Source organism: Condylura cristata, unplaced genomic scaffold (assembly GCF_000260355.1).
Source record: "Condylura cristata isolate star-nosed mole 26May11 unplaced genomic scaffold, ConCri1.0 scaffold00005, whole genome shotgun sequence".
Taxonomy (NCBI): domain Eukaryota; kingdom Metazoa; phylum Chordata; class Mammalia; order Eulipotyphla; family Talpidae; genus Condylura; species Condylura cristata.
Genome location: NW_004567106.1, coordinates 7,759,985 through 7,784,727, shown reverse-complemented (window position 1 = coordinate 7,784,727; position 24,743 = coordinate 7,759,985). Strand labels below are relative to the sequence as shown.

The 24,743-nt window shown below is 36.9% G+C and overlaps 1 protein-coding gene across 3 annotated transcripts in view; it reads right to left on the bottom strand.

Annotated features, from left to right (window-relative positions):
• Positions 1-24,743, bottom strand: part of CDK14 (cyclin-dependent kinase 14) — a 530,627-nt gene that overhangs the window by 68,357 nt on the left and 437,527 nt on the right. For all 3 annotated transcript variants that reach the window (XM_012720955.1, XM_012720957.1, XM_012720956.1), the window contains 2 exons: positions 16,808-16,947; positions 11,462-11,603 (listed from right to left, as the gene is read on the bottom strand). In XM_012720955.1, the coding sequence (XP_012576409.1) occupies positions 11,488-11,603; positions 16,808-16,947 (256 nt within the window). In that variant the 3' untranslated portion in view covers positions 11,462-11,487. The remainder of the gene's footprint in view (positions 1-11,461; positions 11,604-16,807; positions 16,948-24,743) is intronic.

Here is a 24,743-nt window from a genome sequence, read left to right as displayed (position 1 = left end):
AAATGGGAGTCACTAGAATAACTTTATAAGCAAAAAAAAAAAAAAAAAAAAAAACCCAAAAACCAGCATTAATATTTTACTAATGCAAATAGTAAATTAGTATTGAAAAATTTGAATAGTAATTTATTCAAGGCAGAAAATGTTACCAACATAATTAGCATGTCTGAGTTACTGAAGAGCACTGCTAGTAAGAGCAGAGGCTCTCACACTTTTGGTCTTAGTGATCCTTTATAGCCTTAAAAACTATAGAGGACCTCCAAAGAGTTTCTGTCTAAATGAATTATAGCTATTGATATTGATCATACTCAAAATTAAATTTTATAATTTAAGGAAATATATTTGTTAATTCATTCAAAGTCCATTACATGCTAACATGAAAACATTATTTTAACAGAAGTACATACTTTTCAAACAAATCAGCAAGAGGAATAATACGCTTAATAATTAGGCAACTCTTTTTAATAAAGCGGCTAAAATCTTCTACCTCTGTATCTATTCAATCCGTTCTGTGATACTTTTTTTAGCTGATACAACTGAAGAAAATATGGTCTCTCACAAATATGTTTGGGGAAAAAGACATTATTTTAATAATGCTTTGGGAAATCTGAGTCTGTATCAGTGAGTTTTATAGTCTGTTGATTTAAAATCAATAGTTTAGTTTTTCAGTGAATATTTTAGAAAAATCATATAATGTTCACTTAGGAAATATTAATTCAATGAGTTATCCAGATCTCTTAAATGTTGACACATTTCAACAAATATCAAAAATATCAGACTTGGCTTATGTCACCAAAAGTATCGATCGAAAATTTATTTTGGAAACTGTCAAGGTCACAGTTTCCAAAATATTTCCAAAATAAAGAATTTCCCAATTTTATCTTCCTACTAAAATATTTAATTTTATTAGTAACATCAAATATCAGTTGTTTTCTTTGTGACAAACTCACTTTTTGCTTATTTTTGAGAAAATGCCAAATATCCAAGTTTGAATGATAAGTTTTTTCCTTCAGCCAGTCATTTGTTCAGAAAAAAAGCAGCTAGTTCAGTTTGCAATTCAAACAACTTCATTGAGATTTTTCCATGAGAGAACCATAGTAGCTAGGTACATAGTGGAAATGATTTATGCAACCTTCTTATTTAGTCACATGGGATACTAAAGACATATTTACTTAGAAAGGGAGGTTTAATAAAATTAATAATTTTTATTTCAATCAAGAGTGGCTTCTTTGAAAATTACCACTGTGTGAGGGTAAAAAAGAACAACAGGCCTTGGGATATAGCTTGGTGCCACCGTTCAGATTCTTTCCAGTTCTATTTACCACTGCTTTTGCACCACTAGTGCAAATGCAAGCACTGTTCTGTAGACAAAGAACATCTTCATATTATGATGATAGTAATTTAGTGCAATGCTGAGGAAACCTTGGATATATAGATTACCCCTTGAGCATTGCTGATAGAGATGTCCATTAACAGAAACTGTATGGATTCTTTAGAACCTAAGGACCGTATCGACAGAAAACCAACGAGTCGGAATGTGAAATTTTTAATAACAAGATCATTCAATCCATAGAGTTGTGGAAAGATTTGATAAAGGGAGTGATAAATATAAGAATGCCAATAAGTAGCAGTGATTATTAGTGGAGAGGAGACTGACTGAGAAGAATGCAAAACAGTGGAGAATCTACAAAATCCATAAATGCAGAACTGACATTGGGAGGGAAGGGGGTGAAGAAAAGGGTGGCTAGGCACACACAGATGCTGCCATTCACCTCCTGCTCTGCATGGCCACACACCTTTTGCTTGAGAGGTGAGGGCATCTGACTCAAAGGTCATGAGAAGACTGGGAAATCACATGTAAACAATTAGAACCAGTTATTTAATATTTCTTTGACAATGCTATCTCTCAAAATCATTGATTTATTCATTTTTAAAATAAATCTGTCAGTATTAGCAATTTGAGTAACTATGGAAGAATGAAAAAAAATCTTAACTTTAGATGAACCATTTCAAGTAATATTTTATAGGCCTTTTTTTTTTTCCAAAGGCTAGTTTCTGGACCACACAATAGAACTCCCAAATGAGGGAATGAATGGATTCACACTGGTGTTTAAATTTTTAGATTTGACAAAACTAATATAGTATATCTTGACAGCTATATTCAGGAGCTTAATGCTAAGCTTTTTATGCTGAATACAGACCAGAATAAATTTTCCACCAGTATTTTGACTATAAGGTTTGAAGATTCCTATTCACAAAAGACAGCAGTCTGAGACGGCTTGATAAACCAAGCAGTGGGTATTTCATAACTGCCTCATAAAATATCTTAATATTGAGGTGAAAAGAATAACTCATGGCAGAGAAATTTTTAAAATATATGTTTAACCAAAATCTGGATGCTTAGTAAACATTCTCTGTAGTGTTCAGCCAGAAAGACTTACAGCTGTGGTATTTATGACTTAAAATAACAAGTTGAAACTCTCCATGTAAAAAGATAAATGATATCATAAAAGTCTCTTATCAAAAGAAAATACTTTTGTTCTGATGGGATTTATGTAGCAAAAGTTTACACTAAAGGCCATTTAATACATTGGAAAAATACTCAACTATTGTGAAAATACTACAAATTTAGTATGAGCACATGCAAGACCATATTATTTTCTGTTTTGCCACTACATCCTTTTTATTATTTCAAGTTGAAGAATAAGTTTTTGCTGTAAGGGCCCTAAACTTTTTGGTTTAGAAATAAGGCTACTATAAGTTGCTGACTTCATGGTGAAATATCAAATTCTGGATGTACAGTCAACTAAATTAATGTAATAAAGAAGGATTAAAACATTAATATTGCACCAACATTTGATACAGACATAGTCTTAAATATATATTTATATTTTAACACAGACTGGCTCTAAATCTCCCAAAGGACAAATATTCGCCTCTCTAAAAGAGACTGAATGAGAATTGGAAGCCCCAGTATGATTTGTGCAGACTCGCTAAACACTGAAGTTAAACAACAGTCCTGTTGTAATTCAGTATTCAACTAAGTGAATCTTCCACATCAACAGAGAAAAAAAAAACCCGTCTTATTTTCTAAAGTTGCCCATCTCTATCCATTTCTGTCGAATTGCCACAACTGCCTAGATAAAACATTTGAGAGTATGTCAGCTTTAATTAATGTAACATGACCTGATCATTTCCACAGTTAAGAATAAAGAAGTTTGCATTCTTTAAATCCAAAGCACAACCTGGAGATTATGCTAAGTTGCTTCATTCATAGTCCACACTCCTCTGCTCATGTCAGAAGGACAGCATTTGTCCCCTCTAGTGATAAACAAATTATACATGAAATCAATTCCACTTCACAATCATTTTCCCTATTGGGTATTATCTTTCCTTCTCTGCTCCCTCCAGTTAAGCCTGCATCCTGTAACTTGCTAATGAGCTGGGGGCTTTCTGTTCCAGGTGGCACCCCCTGCCTGGAAGTCATGACATTTCCCATTTCGAATGCTGCTGGCATTTTTCGACAGCTCCTGCTAACTAGCCTTTTTGACCTGCACTAAGAGGAACTCATCTGATCGAATCCTCTAACCTGCCAATCATTCTGGCAAATGATCTTCACAGTCACTCCCAAGGCAGAAATGGAAAGGGGGGGTGGGGTGGGGAAGGAAATGTGAGCGAGAGGAGGAGGGAGTAGGCAAGCTGCTGCCTCTGCAGCTACCTAATGAGAATACTTTAAGTCTCTGAGCAGCTGAAAACACTGAAAAACTGGTGGGAAAATTAGGACACAACTGAATGCCTAGCTCTGTAATTACTGATTTCTTTCCACCCTGAGATCATTTTGAGAGCAACACCTCTGAGATGTGCCAATTTTGAAAGAACACAAGAACACTCTACCTTACGTAGGGAAAATAGATATATTTCTCCTGCCACTCTCAATATGCAATTCTCATAATCCCACTCTGTCAAACAGCATCCTTTGCAGAATTAATTATTGGCTATGAGCCTGTTAAATGTGTGTTTGTAAACCAGCGATGATTATCATGTTTGCCACAATGAAGAAAGCACCCTTCTTTTTTCCAAGCATGTTAAATGCTGCCCCCATTTAGGGGTGCTTATTCTTACACATTTATATTAAAACAAAGGTATGACTGGCATTGGAGTCTGGGAAGATTTAACAGTGAAGTATAGAATAATCCGGATTATTTCTCAATAAATGGGGATAGATTATTTTTTTTTTCTTCCAGTCGTTTCTTGTTTGTGCAGTTTTGTTGTTCTTATTGTTGGTTCCCAGTCCACAGAATAACCCAACTACCTTAGAAAGAAACCCTGAACATGGATCTTTGGCAATGGATCACTACTTTAGATATCTTAATGTGAAGTAGATTTGTTGACCAAGGAATGATATAATATAATTACGTGTTATCATTACACCATTGTATGTAATAATGTAAAATAAATACTGTACATGACTTAATTGTACATGATAATCATACATCTTTCCCCATTTATAGTAATTAGGCCAATAGCCCCATTTAGAGTAATTATTATATGTAATTGAGGGAATTTTACTAATTACATTGAAAATGATAATCCAGAGCAATTAAAAATCCAAGGGCACTATATAGAATGCAAACTACACTGAAATGGTGATAATTTAAGGGGAAAATATTCACCCAGGAATGGAAATTAAAAGTATTTGATTTTAAGCTTAGCAAAAGTGGTGGTATTTATTATGAGATAAATTTCTATCAATTTATGGAACTCACATTGTTTTTTATTCTAGACCTTATACATGATTTCATTAGGTGGAAAAGTAATCCTTTGAATAATCTATGATGCTATCCTAGCAACTCTAGGACTACTGAAAAAATATTCTACTAGGCTATATGAGTGTACTCAGTCCACGCACACACTTTGGTAAGGGAAGAAACTATTCAAAATTCCAAAAGAGAATTGTTAAATTATTCATTTGCACAAGCAATTTGATGTTCTTAAAAGATGTATCTCATAGATGTATCTCAGAATACTGCAAATGTTTGTTAAATATACTTGTAATGATGTCAATGAAATGTTTAAACTTCGCTAGATCTGAAATACACTTGGGTTGCTTTCATTACATTTGCTATCTGTCTAAAATTTTAATGTATGTAAGGACTCAAATCCATGACTTTTGTCCCAGAGCCCCAGTGTCTTTCGCTCCCTGATCCACTCCTCATTTTCCCCCAGACAAAGCTCCTATGTGAGGACTCTCGCTGGAGTGATGAGCATCCATGGGACAATGGGAATAGTTTTGAGCTTCTTTTTGCCTCCCCTTCTTGACATTGTCATTTAGACATTGTCCTCCATGCATTCAAATGTCATCCCAGACCATCAGCCCACTTCAACTCAAACAACCTCCTTTCAAGCTCAGACACTTCTTAGAGTATCCGCAGACCACAAAGACCGTCTTAAGGGACTCGGCAGCTATACTGGTATTAATAATACAATACAGTACACTTAGGGCACAGACGATTCCCAAATTCATAAGAATCAACATCAAATGAAAAGGAAAAATAGAGCACCTACACTGATTAAAATTACTTGCTATATGTGACTGCTATCTTCATGCTAGCTTGGCCAAGCATTGTGATAGATATCTTACTTACTAGCCATATAACATCCTGTGCCACTATTTATAAGAAAGCTTCACTCATGTTATGCTGCTGGCTAAATAGTCCCTGAGAAATTAATTTGGATTTTAAAAAAGACAGAAGATGCAAGCTGCAGTGCTATTTGCCCCCTCCCCCAGTTTGAAAGCTCATGTGACCTGGAAACACTGAATTACAAAAATGTAACTGATTTTTAAAGATCCATGGGCTAATGAACCAATTTTTTGAGCATCAAGCCAATTTCTTGTCTTTTAGCCATTTTGCCTGTATAAACAATCAATCAGACAAGGAGAAAAAATTAAGGGGAAAAATTAATTAAAAAAATCAATCTGAAAAAAAAATCAATCTGAATTATTCATTCTTAAGAAAAACACACTGAAATATTTAAAGGAAATGGAGTATCATGTGAAAAAAAGAGTGGTTAAGAAAATAATGTGTATGTGCACACATTTATGAGACAGAGAGAAAAGAGAAGGAATGAATGAAAAAGTAAACACCACAAATATAGTAAAATCTTAACATTTGGGGGAAGTAGCTGAAGGATATGAGACATTTTTTGTACTAATATAAATTTTTTTCTGCAAATCTAAAGTTACATCAATGTAAAATTTATATAAATGATTTCAAAGTGCACTTTGGATGAAACATGATATATTTAAGTTAATTTTCATTCTATTTTGTGTTAATCCTAGTGCATAATTAAGCAGATTAGAAAGGTAAGGCCCTAGAGGTCTCACCTAATTTGTTCACAGAGTTGGTGATGATTTTGAGGGGTAGAGATCCAAAGAAAAGGAGGGGTGGAGAGGCAGAGAAGGGAGAGGGAAAAGAGAACAACCTTCCTATTTTGTAATAGAATTAAAAGGCTCCCCAGAGTAGAGGGTACTAAGGAAAGGAAGCTGCAGGTGGAGTGAGGAAATTAAACAACATTCTAGCCTCTTCTAATCTGGTGCTCAGAACATACATTATGCGTTTGTGGTTCAAAGCACTGTCAATTTCCTGGAGAAGATATATTTCTCAATCTGCAGCAATGTGGAGGCAATGACAAAATCCAAGGATCCTTTCAGATGACACCAGCAAGGCACATTAAGATTTGTTTGTCACTCTGCCTGAATTTTCCACAACTTTGTTGTCAACTATATAAGCAACCATGATGATAAAGCTGTACTTATTTGATAGGAAAATACTGTAGAAAATAACAGTTCTTGCCAAAAACTTTCCTGCTACTGAAAGCTAGACATAACATTTGAATTTCTTATATTATAAGCACTAATAGGCATTATCACCTTTTGTGTCTGTAGTTGAGAAAATGCAACATACCTTAAAGAGCTTTAGTTGAGAACAGAAAATATCACATAATAAAACATTGTTAATCCATAAAAACTGGAGCATGCCCCTATATCTGTCTGATTTTTTTCCTTGGTAGTGTATAGTTCAAGTAGGGTGGCTTCAGGTATATGGCTGGCTTTGAAGAAGCTTCAGAGACTGCTAAGCTCAGAGCCCTTTTTTGAGGAGTTCCTTATGGCAGGATGACCATCCAGTTCACAGCTCAGCTGACTGAATCAGGGCTCAACATCTGACCCATGGCAGAAAATGTCAGCTAGCAGCTGATACAGGGATGGCTGACACAAGAAGACTTACTCAAAGTCTTGCTTACTACTTCCTGCTTTTCTATACCAACCAGAGATGGTCTTTAGAAGGGTCTGAATCTGAGGAGGGGAAATAAAAAGAGTTCAGCAATAGACTGCCCCAGAAACAGGGACAAAGAGAGCTGATAACAAGCAGGATTCATGAATAGATATACAGAAACAAGTCAGCAGAAGCCATGACATGAAGAGAAGATGAAAATAATGTTAGCTGATGAAGAGACAGAAGTGAGCAGCCATGATGTCAGAGCATGGAGGAAAATAATAGGTTGCTGTTTACTCAGGACAAATTGTCAGAGTTGAGAAGGAGGTAGAGATGGCAGACCAACTACAGCTCCTGTTTGACACTGACAGATATGGCAGTCTTTGTGGGGCCCCTTGAGCTACTTTTTTTTTTTTTGGTAGAAGCCTAATAACCTGAACTTTTATTTCATCCAGTGAGAGCAGGTTGTTAAAGTAAGAGGCCTTAAAATTCCTTTTTCCTTAAATTTTATAAATCTATCAGCCCTTCACATAACTATTATTTTGGGGATACATTTTCATATCACCACATATGTACCATCAATTTCTTCCTTTCTTTCCCTGTCACCCCTTTTCTGTCCCTCCCTTTTCCTTTCTGGTAAACAGTATATGTAATCTGGTGCTGCTGCTATGAAAACAACATGGAGATACTTTAACCAGGTGAAATGGAAATACCATGTGATTCAGCGATATCACTGCTATGTATTTACCCAAAGCAGATGAAAAGTAAGAGTATCAAAACATTTAAGCACTCCTATGTTCATAGCAGCATCACTCACAATAGACAAGCTGGTAGCAATCTGAGTGCCCATCAACAGATGACTGGTTAAAGAAATTGTTGACTACATATTCAATGGAATATTACACAGCTATCAAAAAAGATGAAAAGTACCTTTTGAAACAAAATGGGGATGGACCTTGAGGTGATTATGCTAATTGAAATAAGAACATAAATGAAAGATACTGGAAGGTTTCACTTATTTGTGGAATATAAATAATCAGAAAAACCCAAATAAACAAAGTAGCAAAGTATAGCAAAAATAATTCTGAGATACTCTGCCAATTAGACTATCACTCAGCACCTAGCAAAAGGAGTAGACAGAGGGATCATGTGCCTCCTGAATTAGTTCAGAATGACTGGAAAATTAAACTCAGCATAGAGGTGTGTTTATTATAGCTAAGCAAATATAAGTGACACTAAATGGATGTGGTATTTAACATAGTTTCCAGTCTCTTCCTTGGGGAAAACTTCTATGAAACTTTGTCTTTCAGCTTTTAAAAGGCTCTTACCCTTCAATACTGATAAAAAGGGAAGGGGCAATCTGTGAAATCTTTAGTCTATTAATATCTTTAGAGGATAACAAAATGTAAGAAGCACAGTATTTTGATCATCCAGTGGATACTCTCCCACTTTTAACATAGATAGGTACGCATTTCTTTTCATTTAATTTGGTTACAAGATAATGAAACCAAAAATGTCTCTCATTAGCTTTTTTACTAGAGAAATTTTTGCAGAGCCAGTACTATTAACTACATAACTGAAATGACCTCCGTTTGCAAATACAGAGATATCTGGCATTCAGGGATGGGAGGGAAAGTTAGGACATTAAACATTCTTGTGTACTCAGAACTCTAATATTATCAAAAGCAGGAGTAATACAATGCATTTTCCATCCACAGTTATGTCTGTACCTTTCCAAAGAAAGGAAGTTGAAATACGCATCAACAGTATGCCCCCAATATATTTTCCCTTCTTCGTCTTCCCATTCTCTTTGCGGTTTACAAAGATCTGGGACATTTGAGAAAAAAAATTCAGATGCTAGAGACTGCTTTAACAATTCTTCAACAACAAAATAAAAATTAGTAAAATCACACGGTTTTCTCTGTGACACCTTTGTTTTGTAGCTTTTTTGCTCTATAATGTCCACATTTTGTCATTTAGGAATGTTTTGGTTAGAATAAGGCCAATTCACAGGCTGCAGTAGGCCAATATGTAGGCTATATTATTTCTATAATATACAGTAATCTCTATAAAATGGTCCCATTAGAATAAAATTCAAAATCGCATAAAGGTAAGATTAAAATCATTTCTTATTCTGTGTACTGACAGAAAGCTCTTAGATCTTAGAGTACAGCTTCCTGGCAGCTTTTCAGAGACAAGAAAAACTTAGATGTTTCCTCAGTGTAACAGTAAATCAAGTTGAGGAATACAGATTTGGAAGAAAACAACAAGAACAGTAATAATATTAAAGCTTTAAGAGCTGATGCAAAAATGACGAAGCCAAAAGAGAACATGTTGATATTGCTATCAGTTAAGTTTAAAGGGATCTCTCCACTGTGGACATATAATTTTGAATCTAGTTTTTAAAGTACACTACAAAGAATACATTTTGATAAGGTTTAAGAATACTGATGGCTGAAGAAACTTTAAAAAATCTCTTTTCAATTAATATGTTTTGAGACCTTAGGGACAATGCTTCTATCCAGCGAGCTTGATTTGATTTTACAAGGAGAAGCTGATCTGACACACATTCCTGCAGCTTTGACTGGTCAACCTCAGGTCAGGGGTCTCAAAAGTGCCGAGAAGAAATGACACATCCTGTGATAAAAATTCAGGCTGGCTGTGTGCATGTGTGTTCTGAGGATGTAGCACAAAGAGTCCACTTTTTGTTTTGTTCTAGTGAACTGGCTAAGAGATTTATGAAGCCAATGGTCCTCATTATGGTAATGCAGGTTAAACACTTTAAAAAGCATATGAAACATCAGCATAAATTAAAAGCATTCTTAGAACTTGGAGGTAACTGGTCAATAAATTGGTCCCACTCTTTTGACGAACTAAAATTCAGAGTGGGAGTAGCAATGCTAGCAAGTGAATAGGTTGGGGCTCTAGATAACTTTATATCCAATAGGGAGAAATAATCTGAAAAATATAAAAATCTTACTGTTAGCAATAGAACAGGCAAGTTTATTAGTAATATTTCCTAACTGGCATTTACACATCTTCTATTATCTGGTAATCTTTTATCTGGTAATCATAATTCACCACCATACTTCTGAGAGGCCAAAACTGACACCCTACATTAAGTACATATAAAAGTTAAAGCCAGAAATAGCTAAAGAGACTGGAAAATCACTCCTAAGACAAAATGAACAGTTTAATTTGCTATCTTTTGCTTTGGTGAGAATTCAGTCTGTTAACACACTTTAAATTAAGAGAGGAAAAAAGAGGAACTCCTGCAATGCTGTAAATATCCCATGTTTCATTCATTTAATTACTGATCATCCATACAAGCAAGTAACAAATAAGTAACAAAAGCCTTCACAACCAAAAAGTTCTTTCTTTATTTGTTTCAGTTATGATACAATGAATGAAAAAATATACTTAAGGACAGAGTTAAACAACAACAACAGACATTTCCATGTGGCAATAAAGACACAGACTTTTCAGAAGTTACTGTCTTAATGTTAATTTCTGGGAAGCATGCAGGCTGACATGTCTAGAAAGTGCCTTGTTTAGATTAAGCTTCCTATCTACAAAATGGTGACATTAAAGAATTGAACCGGAAACAAAGAAAAGTTTCAACAGAACCAGGGGCCAGGCATGAATAGGAGTGACTGAATGCTCACATAGCAACTGAGCTAAACTAGGGAGCACACATCCTTTCCAAAGGACGAGCCTCCATTCAATTACACACAGACTTCTGGAGGGAATGTGTCTGTACTCTTGCCAGACTTGTTGATTTTTCAAGTAAAGTCCAAAACTCAGAATTTGTATAAAATCTTCCATTTAAAGATAAGAACCACTGATAAAAAAAATATTGTGTGGAGCAAGCAAAGCAGATCTGTGGCTTACATATAACCCAAGATTAACCTTTTTCTCACCTCAGGAAAGAATAGGTAAATAATGATTTGTTTACCACTAACAAGGTTTGTGTCTGATTATATCAGTGAAATGCAAGTTTAGTTAGAATCCAGTAGATGTTTAAAAATATGGAAATAATTGATCATACTCCACATCAGCAGAATCTGATAAAAACCATAGTGAACATAAGACTCAAAAGTACTTGTAAAAACAAGAATCTGAAATATTTCACTTAAAAGATCTATTGACTTCTAGCAATGTTATTTTCCAAGTAAAGTAGGTCATCTTACCTGTGCTCTCGAGAATACTGTGCTCATCAGTGCTTGCTATTTGATAGACTTTTGCCATAACTATTGTTTTTTCCAAAGGCCCGCATGCTCTCTCCAGCTTCTGGTTGCAATCTTACATTTGGAACAGTAAAAATAGAAGACACTGTGGACAGAATGAAAGCTTTCATTTGTATGTTTATAGATGAATCTGTAATCTTTTAAAAAATGAAGACTGAGATGCAAATCTGGATGTCCAGGAAAATCAGGGTATGCGTCAGTCTTTGAAATGTCAACTGGTCACAGACACACATGCACTTACACAGACTCACATACACAGATTCTTGTGACAAGATAGTCTGTCTTCTCCTCAAACCTCAGTTCAGTTGTGGTCATATTTTTCTGATGTACCACAACTAACTTACATTTGAGAACATTTTGCCATTTCTTCATGGCATTCATTCCCTCATTGGAGAGATAATCATTGAGCCCACACTGTTCTAGTTATATCAAAATCCTGTACTATATAAATCAGAATGAAAGAAATTCTTGTTCTTATGGATCCCATATGTAGGAGAGAGATGATGAACAATTAAACAAATACTTGAACTAGCAGTAAGTGTTATGAAGAAACAAAGAATAGGTATGAGAGACTGGAAGTGTGGGTTGCTACAGTAGGTCAATGATGGTTTCCCTGATAAGGTCCCTTTGAACTGAATCACAATGGAGGTAAGAGAGCAAGTCAAGAATATGTCTAAGGGAACAGCAACTACAAAAAGAAGAAAGAGGAAACTCAAAATTGTAAGAAGAGAAGCAGGCAAAACTGGAGGTGGCTGAGACTTGATGGAGGATGAGTAAACTGTGTGTGTGGGGGGGGGTGAGTGATTTGGTGCGGGGGGTGCGGGGGGGGGGAAGAGCTGCAGTGAAGAAGTGGTGTGATTCCGGACCTATTTTGAAGGTAGTGTCAACACAGTCTGGAAGAACTGGGTTGACTTCCATCACCTGGAAGAAAGGCATGGCCATTTATTGATAAGGGAGGAGCCAGTCTGGGCTAAAGATCAGAAATTCAGTTCTAGTACCATTAAGTTTAAGATGCCAACATTGGTACCTGAAGATACTCTGGTATCTGAGTCGTTGGATAAGAAGTCTGGATGGAGTCAGGGAAGCTGAAACTGGAGAAAGAAACTGGAAGCTGCCAGCTTACTGATGATATTTAAATCACAAGACTGAATGAGATCATCTGTGCTCCAGGGAGAGTATGCAAATAGGATTTGAGGAGTAAGCCCCAGGACAGTTTAACAGTAGGGGAGGGTGGAGGAAAATCACCAAAGAAGTCTGAAGAGGAAAGTTGAGGGAAGCCAAGGAAACCCATAGGAATGTCTGGATTCCAAGGGGAAGGAAATATTGATAGGAGGAGATGGTGGTCAATTGTGTTGAATTCTAACTAACAGATTAAGATGATGACTGGGAAATAACCAAAAGATAGAGGTTTCAAAATCAGCACTTTGCAAGTCTTAGGTTCAAAAGTCTGGTTTGATTCAAGAGAGCACAGAAGTCTAGAACTGGAGGTGGCAAAGAGGTGTGAACCAATGCATTTAGTTTTAAACAATGAACAAATAGCATAATATTATTTTAGGATACCTATAGGAATAAGTTTGAAATTAAAGCAGGAGAGGTCCTTCAGCATCACATGTCTACATGAGAAACTGGAAACACACAGAGGAACTGGAAAGACACAGAGACTAAGATGCTTGTCCGAAGTTGCCCAGTGAGTTACTAGAGGAGCTGAAGCTAGAATCCAGGTGGGCTGAGTCCCAGCACGGTGCTCTTCACACTGCACCAATTTGTTGGCCTTCATTTTCTGTAGATCCGTTTTGTGGGTTAGCAAATGAATGTAATAAAATCAAGGACTCTGTGCTATGAAGTGTATTTTGTTCATTTACTTTGACAAGGGTAGTTCAGCTTCAATAATTTATATAACTTGATAGTATACACAAGAGAATGCCCTGTGCTGTATTTGGGAAAAGTAATGAATTTCCTCTAAATCAGCCCTCCATTGACTTCTTTGCAATTAAATCTTTGTGCAGAAGTGGGGCAAGACTGTTGGGGTTTCAGGAGAGGGAGAATGACAGGGTGCCACCAGAATTCACAGCTTTAACCAGCAGATCCCTCAGTAACGGTACTAAGGTGCACTTGTATCTTGTTTGGTGAACTGATAATTCCTACTTTACTGACATACTAATATATTATTTTTAAATGCTCTTATTATATAAATGGATGGGGTTTTAGGGAAAAGTATAATAAAGACACTGTATTGTTACATATTCTTCCTAAGTAAAGAGAGCCTGGCCTAAGTGGGCGACTTCGTTTTTATACTAATCTATGTGACTGCAGTGCTTTGTGTAACCAGAGCCTCTTGATACTCTTTTCGTAGGATCTGATATATTAAAGTAGGTCAAGAAGGCTCAAGTCCACTTTGAACTTATTTTTGTTCAGTCTTCTCCTTTTACCTGGTTTTGCTTTCTGCTTGCATAAGTGCTTCCTTTTTGTAGATGTTCTTTTAAAAAATGCTATGAGCTATCTTTAAGATTGTGAGAGCTGTGGAGTGAACTGTGTTGCTCCCAAATTCACATATTGAAGCACTGACCTCCCCAATCTGATGATATTTAGAGAGAGGGGCCTCTGGCTAGTAATTAGGTTAGGTGAGGCCATGAAGGAGGAAACCTCATGAAGAGATTAGCGTATTTATAAGGAGAAAGAAAGAAGCCAGGAACCAAATTTACAGATCCTTAATCTTGGACTTCCGAACTGTGAGAATTAAATATCTGTTGCTTAAGTCTCCCGGTCTATGGTATTTTATCACAACCTCCTGAGCAGACTATGTATTAGTCTGAGGCTCCTGAATTAGTGAATCTAAATCATGGCCTGACTGCCAAGACAATCCATTTACTGATTCGACTATACTTCTTTCCAGATGGACCTCTTTCCAAATCTCCTTGAAAAGGAAGCACATGAGGGTATTGTTGCTGTGGCTGTCACTGTCACTGCCATGTGACGGGGGTGAACTTTTACAAGACTCCATACACAAGCAAAATTTAATTTTAACAATTTCTAAATATAGTTGACAGAACATTAACCTAAACAAGAGTCTTCAAAACTGATCATTTCACCTAAAAGAACTACTTCCCAAAGTGTAGGCGACTTTTGTTTTGTAAACATGTTTGCCAGGTCTACCACATTGTTCTAAATGAAATGACTGTAATATTAGACACTGGGATTGTCCTTTCTTTCGACTGGGTTTATACTTCATAATGATTATCTACTAGACCCAGAAATAGCATTTCTGTAACTCAAAATTGTTACCGGAGGCATTTAGCAGAATCTTGCTTTAAAAATATAATGATTTTTCATCTTTATTCTCCCCCCTTCAAAAGGTTTCACTGCTCCTGATGTTTAACGTTATGCAAAGACGTGTTTCTGCCAATGAATATCGCCTTATGGTTATGCTTCTGCAAATAGCCTGCTGTGAGCTGATAAAGGGATTAATGCAGCCAAAATTCTTAATCTGTGAAATTACAAATTAAATTCTCATATTAAAAATACCACCCTGAGGTATTTTTTGTGGTTTTAATTCCCCTCTGGTGTTCTGCATACATTGTGCTTGTTAATGACTGGGACAAGGCTGTCTCTGCTGGCAGCCTGCTACAGAGTGATAATGTAGAGGCATTTACTTACTGATAGAAACTGGATTTAACCACTGGCTGATAAACTAAGTGGCAAGTGGGTAATAAGTCCATATTAACAGAAAAGTACTACTACAGAATTCAGAATTCATAGACCATCAAAATCCTGGCTTAAACTCAATCATCGCGTCAGATGGGATTGAGATGTCACCAAGGAGGAGTGAGATCAGTTACAAGTTACACTAAAACAAGGCATATGTTTGAGTTTGATGAGCCATGAATTAATGAAGCTATTTGCATTATTATTTTTTTCAGGATAGGAAGATATGTCATCTTACTTCATTACTTTTCCAGAGGGATTTCACCTTTTTTCTTAAAATGAGGCTAAGCTTTGTAATAGTCAGTGGGGTCGGCTTTTAGAAAGGAAGTAGAGTAGAATGTAGAAAAAACACGAGCTGGACTTTATGAAATGTTAACAGACACTTAGTAAGCACAGAAAAGAGCAGTAGGTCAGTATATCTGCCATCACTTTAGAGTTAAAAAGTAATTAAAATTAAATGTGGGCTATCAAAAGAGATTCAGGGGAATAGCCAATCAGAATTGTTACTGGGGCCTTAGTTCACAAACGAAGGGTTATTGTTGTCATGGAGACACCAACTTTAGAGAATTTAAAGACCAACAGATTAAAGAAATAACTTAATGTATGTTTATGGTAGGAGCTGTACACCCAAGAATTTATAAAGCATCTTATACATATTTACACATATATACAGGATGTTAATTTTTAAGGCAACAGGAAAGAGTATGTGAAATTTTCTCTAATTAGTATTTAGAAAGAACATATCAACACTGAACAAAAATATTCTTACAGCAAGAGTGTTTTGTAAAATTTCACAAGAGTTCTATTTCACACTTTGGAAGAAAGATGAGATCCTCCCAGTCATAAATCCTCCCCCCCAAATATTTAAAATATAATTGAAAAGGGCTGTGTAAATATGAACACTTTTCTAAAACAAAACAAAAACCCACCCAGGAATGTGTTTTGTTTTAAAAGATCCAGAAGAGCAGTCTGTATGAATACCAAGAGCATTTGCAGTTAAAATGAATTACATGTCTTCAGTTCTTACATGTCAATTCAGTGCATTAGCCAATTGCCAACTCTGTTCGTCAGCTCACTGCATAGCAGTCCTTTTTAAGGTTATTATTACAACCAAGATGGTCTCTGAGAATCAAACAAAAATGAATCATTTCTCCTCTGTGTACTGCAGCCAGTCAGAAAGTATTGCATGCATAAAGCACTAAATATGTAAATCATATTTTCCTTTTCCTTTATGATGGCTCAGATCATTTTTTTTGGACACACACATAACCAAACACAAAGACATGCAGCTGCAGACTGCAGAGTAGAGATAGCAAAAAAAAAAAAAAAAAAAAGGAATCCATTTTCTTCCTATGTCAGGTAAGCTAGCAATTGAATGGCAGGATTCCACTAAATATATATACCCACAACCACCCTGTTCTCCCTCCGCCCCATCTCCAGATACACAAACATGTATGTATGTATATGTACACATACACACAGATTAATTTTGCTTACAGCCATGAAAACATGAATTATTCTATATGTACATTATATAACAGCTAAAATGATGTCCCTACTTTGGTTGTTGAGATTTCTCATACTCACTATCAGTTAGTTCCCATAGCCGTGGGGGCAGGTCACTAAAATACTCATGGCTCAAGGCGGCCTGTGCTGATAGTCTGTTCTTTGGGGAACACTGTAGGAGCTTGGAGGCCAGATCTTCTGCATGGTTCACATAGCTGAGCCTGAAAACACAAGCAAAACAGACATCAGAATAGAGAAGAAATTCCACTAAATAAGACATAAGGCTCACATAATTTTTCTGGACTTATTTATTCCTAGCAAAGAAAAAAAAAACTAAAATTATCTGTTGAAAATACACAGAAGCAAGATTCATACTGGTTCTTAAAGTCTCTTTTACTCTAAAGTGACATTTACTCTTGCTATCTTAAGTCTTACTGATTTAAAATATTTCTATTATAAGCAAATGGTTGATAGAGCTGGTTCAGAGGTGGGAGATTTATGTAGAATATCAAATAATTGCTAGAATTTGGACTTAGAACTTACACTGTATTATGTATCTAGATAAATCTATAGGAAATTATTGGAAAGTAAATAGAAAAAAGCTAAAACTGTTACTCAATTCTTTAGTTACTAAAGCTACTTTTCCTCAAAGAATCTGCACTTTCTTACATTGAGTTTGAAATTATTGGAGTAAGTACTCTGTTAAATATCAACAACCATGCAGGTTAACAAAGGGGATACGCTTTAACCATATGGAGCCAAATCAATTCAAGATGACCTTTAAAACAACAGTAGGTAGAAAATATGTGTCTCAAGATTACAAAAAAGCAGAGAAGTTAAATCTTCCATGTGATATAACTTTCAAATGGTAGCAGTCCAGAACAGCCTTGCTTGTCATGCAATCTCTATTTCAGTATTTAGTGCAATCCAATCCAGATAATTAGCAACATAATGATAATAAAAGTGTTCATGATCATGATACCCTTTGTGGGTAGTTGAGTATGTGTCAGGCACTACCTTAAGTACTTTCACAATTTTAGTACAACAGGCACTGCTGCTCCCCTCTAACAAAAGAGGAAGCTAAACAGAAGAAGGTAGTGGATTACTCCATTAGCAGGTTGAGTGAATTCAAGTCACCCAGGACTACTTGAGCTTGCATTTGTCATACTCTCAAATCAGCTCTAAGCGCTGTTAGCCAAGGATTCCCGAGTTTCTACAACAAGTTGCAAAAAGTGCAGTGACTCTCAGAGGAGGCCAGAGGTGTGATGGAAAGTTGCTTCTACTAGTAGGTATATTTTCAAAAGCCTTGAGGCTCTGGCTTCACAATTTACCAATAAACACCACTCCGGAATGACCAAACACTCTTCCCTCTCCCTTCCACAAGTAGTATTTTAGTACCAATTTAAAATAGTTATGGGGTCAAAATGGTTGGGACTGAAGAGGAAGAGAGGAGCTAACAAATTTGAGTTGAGGATAGGAAAAGGAAAACTGCAAAGAAAAATACTGTTCCCAAAGAGAACTTGAGTCCCTAAGAGACCTTGTCTCTAAATTTTCATACATGAAGATCTCACAGATGGGTTTAGAGTTTGGCCATTGCGATGGCTACATTTTGGAAACGGAACCAAAACAGTTTGGTTTGAAACATCTCTGTCTGTCAAAGAGAAATTCATTTACAGGAAAAGAATGTACTCTCAAAACTCTCTACAATGTTTCCCCCTTCTCTTTAAGAGGGCCTAGAGCTATCTGGGTTATTCCTTTCTTTTTATAAGACTTTCTCAAAATCATAAAATTTCATCAATTTTTTGGAAAAATATCAAATGCAAAGCTTGTGATAGACCTCATAGTAAATGTGCACTTACACTGAAAGCACAGCTTATCTATAACCATGCTGATCAATACATCAACATCAATTTTGCATAGCTTTGACAAAAGAGAATTAGAGTGTCAGTCTGAGACTATATTTGTGTTTCAGGCCTAATTTTGTTACAAGAGTGATGACCCCATTATATCTGCAGCTGTTCTAGCTCCAATCAGTCATGAATCGCACTTGAAAGATGATTTCACTATTTCGAATTATAAATATTAGGAGTTGTATATATCTTTTCAATTGACTATTGATCACAGTAATGGATGCATATGCAACTCAATATAAGAAATTAACCAGGATAAATCTCATTTCCTTTCCCTCAAATTAACTAAACTTGTTAAGAATATTGATGAAATAAACTGAGTTTATGATAAAATATTTAAATCATATAGAATTTTAATTTAGAACTTTGCAATTTCCTCACTTTCACTTCAAGAACTACTTTGATAATCCAGCTTCCCATATGCATTGTCAACATCTGTCTCTGCCATTACCAGAACCATATATATGTTTAAAATGTGACATTTTTCTGATTATCTTATTTGGTAGTTTTATTCCAATCCTTAAGTGCACCTTATTAAAATGTGAGAATAACTGTGCTTGTAAATTTCCATGTGACGACAAATTTTTAAATATTTCCCTTTAACTCCACCAATTTTTGTTTTCTATATTCTATAGCAAGGTAATTAAATGCATAACACTATAGCACTGTTATATCTTCCTAGTAGATTAACTCATTAATCCCTTGTAGTGACCCTCTTTATCTTTTTTTTTTTTTTTAAAGATTTATTTATTTATTCATACAGAACTGGGGTACAGGCCAGAGATGTGGAGGGTGAGAGGATTCACCAGAGACAGAGTGGGGAGCAGAACAGGCAGATCAACGAAGTACACTGCTGAGGGGAGCAGTGGGCGGGTCAGGAGAGGTCTGCCACGCCATGTGGTCACCTCCGGGGCAGGCGGGGATCGAACTCATGCGAAAGTGGCTTAAGCTTCTTAGTGCAGTGCTTTAACCCGCTGCGCCACCAGGGAGGGCCCTATCTTTATTTTTTTTAAAAAAGATTTATTTAATTATGCATACAGAACTGGGGTACAGGCCAGTGATGTGTGTGTGTGGGGGGGGTGCTGGTGAGAGGATTCACAGAGACAGAGTGGGGAGTGGAACAAGCAGATTGACAAAATATACTACTGAGGAGAGCAGCGAGAGGGTCAGGAGAGGTCTGCCATGTCATATGGGTCAGCTTCCTGGCAGGGATCTAGCTACTACTGAAGCACCTGTGGCTAGCTTCACAGTATTGCACTTTAGCCAGTTGCCCCACCAAGGAGGGCCCAACCCCTTTTATCTCTAATAAAGCTTTATGGGCTAAAGTTCACTTTTTTCTTGTATTAATTTAATGACTTTAGTTTCTTGTTTAGTATTTCCTTTGTCAGCATCTTTTCATGTTTCATAGCCACAATTTTAAGGTGTCTCTTTCATAAAAATATATATATAATCAGATTTAGCACTTATTCAATTAAACAATCCCCTATTTTTGAAGGAGAAAATTTAGTTCAGTTATATTTTGTGATTACTAATGTATTTGGAATTACTGTTGTGATTTTAATCTTGCCTTCTATTTTGTACTGCTTTACCCTTTATCTTTCTTTTGCTGCATTCTTCTGGCAGGAAGTTTGTTTAAGAATTTATATATTCATCCTACTTTGCTGTGTTTAGTGATTACTCTTAGCTTTTTCTATTTGTGCATGTCAATATCTACATTATTAAAATCTCATGCTAAGTAGAAATAATTTTGCCACACAACTATAATCATACATTCAAGAGAGTATAACCATATGATTAATTGATATCAATATATATTTCATTAATTGCACAATAAGCCTAATTATCATAATAAGTTACCGAGCACATCAGGAATATAAAATACTGGATGTCTTTCCAATTCATTTTAGAAATGAATTTGTCTTTCTGCAAAAAATAATATTGGGAGAGATGGGAAGAAAATCATACCTCAAACACAGATAGATGGTCATGATTTCCAATAAAAATGGGGAATATTTACACAATATTCAGAAGTTTTATGATTAACAATTATTTTCATTACAACTACAAAGCATGTCTACCTTTAGACTAATATTTACTAAACTGAAGGGCATATTCCATTACATATGCACCAGACAAGCACAACATTTTGCTAAGAATACTTAATAGCTCATTCCCACTTTTTTTTCATGTCCTTCCTTTTAAGTTGCACCCCAAAGTGAAAATACTAAATTAACTTTAAGACATTTTTATCTGGTGACATTAAAAATATGTGCTTCTGTATAATGTGGACTTTACATGAACTTTTCAACCATAGGCTTGCAATTTTCAAAGTGAGGTTTTCATAAAGGCACAAAATGAGATTTATAGCAAGACATTTACAAATCATAAAACTTGATCAAAAGTCAACAAGATCTGTGGTTACACAAACCAAATGTATATTGTTTTAAATGTGGGATATATAAAGTAGCAGGAAAATAGCTGTAGAGGCCCTAATATCAATGATTGAAATGACTGATGGGACACTCTAGATTATTTTTCATAGTTCCTGTATGACATGTACAATTAGTGTACTGGGTATTTTGGCATCCAGTCTAAGTTTCTTATAAATTGATAAGATTCAGGAATGAGAACAGATTTGAAGAAGAATTAAAACTCAATACTCCCTGGTTTCAGGAAAGGCCAGTTGACAAAAATGATAAGCACATTCTAAATGCTGAACAGCAAGAATCTATTTCTAACTTTTCAAACCAGCTGATCATAATCCAAACACAGAGGTTGCAATATGACAAACTTGGTGCCTTAGGAACCTGCTCAAAGCTCCTATGAAATCTTGATTAGACTTCTCATTCATCAAACTATATGCTAGATAGTATGTATGATAACTGGGTCCTGTCTTAAGTCCCAATTCCAAAGCAAGAGCATTAGGCAGCCCAGTTTTATTGGCTACTAGGAAGTGAAGCTGCATTTTTATTTTCTGCTGCATCATATGTGGGTTAGCTCTCTACCCAGGGATAGAACTCAGGCAGCAGCAGTGATAGTGCAGACATAACCCCTTGGACTCCAGAGAGTCCCCTGAAGTTGCATTTTTAGACAATACTTCACTCTAATAAAGAAGTTGCTTGTTTTTAAAATCTCCATTCCATTTTATCTGGTGGAGTTTATTACATCTCTATTATTTCCTTTTACCTCCAATAATGCTTAGGCAAAAGCAGTAGAGCTCCTCCAGGACTTACATACAACAGCTGACTTATGTAACAAACAGGTTTTTCAAGAAGAGTAAGACATGACCTGTCATTAACAGTCTGGTTGGATGGCAGTGCTCTACCACCAAATGGACACTCCAGAACCTCATACACCTTTCTCCATGAGAGCAAGGTATAGCTTATTTCATATAGTCTTACTATTATGGTAATGCCACGCTTGTTAAATTGGACTATCCTATGTATGAATTCAAAATGGTTCATTCAAACCATTAATTTAGTTAAGAAACACTCCAGGGGGAATGGGCAAGATGGCGGCAGAATAAAGATGCCGAGATGACTACATCCAAACTCACAGGGGAATATACAAAAATAGACTATAGACTTACATGCTATGAGTTTCAACCCAAATGAGAACTCCCTGGACTCACCAGAAGGAAGAAAAATGAGGGAAAATCGGTGATCGGGGAGTTCCCATAAGGGAATTCCTAACCATATGCTGCACAGGCAGGATTAGCTGAACCCTGCAACTCTGATCGGGGGGAACACCAGTGGCTTCCTACTTGTTGGGTCCTTTGCCTGGACAGACCTCCCCACCTCCCCCACAGAATCATATGCACACTGTTGTGTGGAAACAAAGAATGAGCCATGGGTGCTGGAACAGAAAAACAGGAGGCACGAAGTGTTCCTGCCTTGTGTTTGCTACCTTGTGTTTATGTGACTGTTCTTTGATCCCCATGTAATTGTCGCATGTTATTGACCCACTTGCTGCTAGCTCGAGCTTCCACCTACCCCAGCCCCAGGTTCCATGCTGAAGGGTATAAATAGGGAAGGAGAGAAGAATAAAGTGTGCCTTTGCTTGCTGACCAAGAAGTGTGTGTTTTAATCCTGATGTCCTTCGCTCAGACCACCTCTGCTGTCGTGCTGGCGCAGCACTACTCATTCAGCTCCTTTAAAAATCTAGGCACAGGGACGCCAGGAAGCGCTGCAGAGGGAGATTGCGGCTGCAGCTGCCACTGCTCTGCACAGCTGCAGCAGCTTTTTGCCCCAGCCCTGCTATATCCCTGGAGATAAACTGAGACAACTCTGCTAGGGAGAGGAAACCAAATTGTGGGAAAAGATTGCAGCTCGGAACCAGAGACCCGAGGATACACCACAGAGGTGGCTGCAGAGGTGTTGTTGTCCTTTGCCCCAGCAGCCCCGACAAAGCCCTGGATATAAACTGAGACAACACAGCTAGGTGAGTGGATCCCAAGCTGCTGCAGGGTGTGTATGTGGGGGAACTGCTCTACTTAGAGCTTGGGAGGTGGAAAAGAGGAACTGGCAATTGGGGCCTCTCTAGCTCTACCTGCATCTCCTGCCCCCACAACAGAGATCGGAGACTAGGCAACATTAGGGTTTGGCTAGGTCTTGGTGCCATTCTTAAGGTATGGTCAGCAAGATGCACAAAGCCCGAATTAAAGAGGAGATGAAAAAAAAAAAAAAAAAGGATAGACAGGACCCAACCACAGGCCAAACTCTAGGAAAATGCAACAATTTTAACAATCTTCCATGGGCACATTCAACAAAGAGAGGCCCTAGGAAGTGCCTCAAATGGGGAGATTTGCTAAGGGGTCTAAGTGCTTACCACATCTACCCACAAAAACTATGGTAAAACCTTGGAGTTAAAGAGATACAGCTGGGCTCTGTGAGAGGACCTCAGGCAGTGGGGAGGCACTGCTTAGGGAGGGACTATTTGGACTAAACACAAAGAGCCCTGAAAGCTCAGAGGGAGGACTGGCAGCCTGCTCAGCTGGGAGGAATTCAGCCCTCTGGCACTCCCCTGCACTCCTGTGGGGAGGGGGGAGATCCAGCCCCCACAACAGAGGCCCGAAGACCTGTGAGCCTGAAAGGCTCACACTACTTAGAAAGTAAACAAAGCCAGCCACCAACTCAGCCACAGGCCCAGCTCCAGGGAGACCTATAACACTTCTAATATATCATAACCACCACGGGCATACCAAGCATAGATGGAACCTGGGACATCCAAAGACTACAAAGATCAACAGACACTTTCCAGAAACATGGACTCAACGTGTTACTAGGAGAGGCTGAACACCACAAGAGACCCCTGACTGTTACCAGCTGAGACGACAGACACAATTATACACAGTGGGGACTGGAAAAATAACATAACTCAGAATACCCTCCACAACTGAAGTGTCTGGAAGTACCTCAGCCATTTCAGAAAGAACACCCCCCCCCCAAAAAGCCAGTCAATAGCAATACCCTATCTCAGCAAACAGAAAGTATTAGAAAATACACAACAGGGAAAAGACGACAAACAAATATTCAAGCAAGTCCACAGAGGGTAATTCACCACAAAAAAAATTAGTCAGCAGAAACCACCAAAGAAATAGAAGAACTGCTCAACCTACCAGATAAAGAATTCAGAATCATCATGATAAACAAACAAAATGAAATGAAACAAGCCATCAAGGAGTTTAAGAATGCAAACAAGGAAATGAATGAGAAATGAAAAAAATATGAGACAAGCAATCAACGAACTGCAGAAAGAAAATGAGACATTGAAAAAGAAAATAGAAGAAATGCTAGCGATGAAAAGGCCACTAGAAGAGATAAATAATGCTGGGAAAAGTAATGAAAATGGAATGATGAAATGGAAGAATGAATCAGCACCCTTGAAGACACAGAAACAAAGAGAATTAAAAAAGAAAAGAAAGAAGTAAAAAGGAAAAGGAATGAAGAAACACTTCAAGAGCTATCTGACACCATTAGGAAAGGAAACATCAGAGTTATAGGTATTCCAGAGGGCAAAGAGAAAGGCCAAGGAATAGAGAAAATATTCACAGAGATAATAGAAGAGAACTTCCCTAATTTGAAGAAGGAGATGAAAGTAGACATCCA